This window comes from Mesitornis unicolor, unplaced genomic scaffold (assembly GCF_000695765.1).
Source record: "Mesitornis unicolor isolate BGI_N332 unplaced genomic scaffold, ASM69576v1 scaffold45391, whole genome shotgun sequence".
Classification (NCBI taxonomy): Eukaryota; Metazoa; Chordata; class Aves; order Mesitornithiformes; family Mesitornithidae; genus Mesitornis; species Mesitornis unicolor.
Genome location: NW_010163944.1, coordinates 9268 through 11786, shown reverse-complemented (window position 1 = coordinate 11786; position 2519 = coordinate 9268). Strand labels below are relative to the sequence as shown.

The 2519-nt window shown below is 49.0% G+C and overlaps 1 protein-coding gene across 1 annotated transcript in view; it reads right to left on the bottom strand.

The window, feature by feature from the left end:
• Positions 1-1079: 1079 nt before the first annotated feature.
• Positions 1080-2519, bottom strand: part of PLD2 (phospholipase D2) — a gene marked incomplete at its 5' end in the record, with an annotated part of 9749 nt that continues 8309 nt past the window's right edge. The window contains 2 exons of the mRNA XM_010194127.1: positions 1080-1304; positions 1828-1942. Coding sequence (XP_010192429.1) covers positions 1080-1304; positions 1828-1942 — 340 coding nt within the window. The remainder of the gene's footprint in view (positions 1305-1827; positions 1943-2519) is intronic.

Below are 2519 nucleotides of genomic sequence, written 5' to 3'. Positions count from 1 at the left end.
CAAAATAGCTTAGGAAGCTCTCTTATAGAAATGGAAAACAGGGCCAGGCATGCTGAGTTTTACCTGTGCTCGGGAAGACACGTCCTGTGCCACTGAGCTCAAGACTGGCTGGTCTAGCAGACCAGAGACTTTGCTGACTGCTCCCCTACCCCCTGCATTCACCCCACCTACAAAGCAACACCTCAGCTCTGTTTGAGCACAGCTGGCCTGATACTTCAGTGCTGGATTCATGGCCTTTCCCTTCTTTTAAACAGGGAGGAAAGGGATGGAAAGAAAAGGCTACCTAAGTACTGCCATCCAAACGCATGAATGAAGGACCCAGAGCACAGAGCTTGGGCCTGTGCTGGCGTTTTTGTCCCATTACACGCAGTGCCTTGCTCTCCTTCAGCTTCAGAGATCTCAGGATTGCTGATTGCTTGAGCTGTGGTAGAAACAGGGCTTATATTTCCCCCAAGAGGGGAGAAGGGACTGAAATGTTGATTCTGACACAAGATTGTTAGTCCATCTCCATTTAAGAAGTGCAACACCTGCACTGGGCAAGCTGTACGACGGCCCAAGGCAGCACCAAGCAGCACCTCCCAACAGCACCAGTGCTGCACGACGTGCTCCGATGGTGCACAGAGGGGTGAGATGAGGGGGGACTCCGGCCAGCCAAGGTGCAGACACCCGAAAGCCTCAGAAGCACACGCAGGTCATGACTCCTGTGCAGCCACAGCACGATCACGGTACGTATGCAACCACAGCACACAGCTGGCGGTGCTAGCAACATCGACTGGGGTTTGTTCCCTGTCCTAGAAGGTGGCCTGCATCCTTTAGGTGCTCAGAACACATCTTAAGAAGTGGCACCTTCAGAGGTTAAACTTCTCATTTGACATAATTTCCAAGTCTTTCTTCTCCTCTCTTTTGCTAGTGTCAATTTGCTTCAAGTTCCTCTACCAAAATCCTTAAGAAAGGCACATCAGCTTGGTGGAGATCTTTTTTGCCTCCGTTATCAACAGAAAGCTTTCCAAAATCCCACATCGTTCATCAGCTTGTCTCCAGAGAGCCAGACTTGAAAATGTAAAGCAGTCTGCATCTTTTTAAGTCCAAACCTCCATGGGTACCATGGACTCCTTTGTTCCAACAGAGGGAAGCAAGTACTCTTCCTCCAAAAAACGGAAGGGGAATTGTACTAAAAACCCCCGAATCTTTTTTAATTCTTCTGCTGCTTTTGCAGGATCATCATTTGCTAATTTGGGCTTGTTGATGAAATCACGCAGTTGGGTTAAATTATTCACCTGGTCACTGGGAAGGCATCGAAAAACCTGATCAAAACAAACAGAAGAAGTGGCATGTCAGTGCGGGGGAAATACTGCAACGCAGGGCTCCCGAGAAAGACCAAAACATCAAATACATTTCCTAGGATGGGAAAAACTTAACAGCCTGGAGAGCAAGGAGGGAAGAGGTGTGTGCCTATCTGCGATACGGGGAAGCTACAGGGCTTTTTCTGATCTCTGCAAAATCTCATTAGAAACCAGAAGGAAAATTCGCTGTGGCCAAGTAGAAGTAGCAAATATACTGCAGCGACTCACTGAAGCTACAGCCGATACAAATAAAAGGAGAAATCAGAACGGCTGTCTTCTCGGGCTGCAGTCACTCTTTGAGGATGCACAAACTCCAGTTTCCTGTTCACTGCTCTTGGAACTGACCCTACTCGTTCTTTCCAAGCATCTCGGACCAACTCCAGGAGCTGGACCTACTGCCCTTACCCTCCCCGTGCTGCTTCTCCCACTGGATCTGCTGCTGGCGCGCAGGAAGGTGGGAGGGGAAAGGCACCTCGCTGCTCACCTTGTCAAAGATGGTGGCATTGCGAGCTGCCGTGGAAATCCACACCTCCTTGAAGAATTTGTCACAAACAGGATCCTGGTGTTCTGGATTGAGATCAGAGCCCCCAAGGACAATCCTGAGAAGAAAAAGGAATCGATGCTCATGGAGGCTGAAACACCGAATGCTCCCCCTCCTGAGAAATGCCAGGAAAGGAAAAGTTTCCTTGGGACTTGCCAAACCCTGTGTGCTCCCAGCACCCTCCCGCTCCCATCCCCTGCAATAGTCTGTCAGCCTTAGTGCTGCCCGATTTTCTCCTTTTTTTCCCTGTGCAATAACTGTCCAGACAGGAAACAGGGTGGGGAAAAAAAAAAGGAAAAATAAAAAGGTTTTAATGAAAAAATAGCCGTGCTGTGGGCCAGATGGCTGCTCCGAGTGAGTGACACTTCCATTAGAAAGAGACATTGCCACGCAAAACAGAGTGTGTGAAAACAGGATCTGGAAGCACAATATCACTGTCTTGTTTATGAGCTCTCCCAGCAAAATCCTGGAGCAAAACGATTTGTAAGTCAAGCCGCTGAGCTGAGGACAGGAGTGGCCAGAGAAAGGCTAATGCCAACTAAACAGCAGCAAAACTCTGGGCTAAATCCAATGCTAAACCTGAGAAGGCAGCAGCAGCTCCTTTGGTTTGAAAGGCTGCATGCAGACCAAAGCAA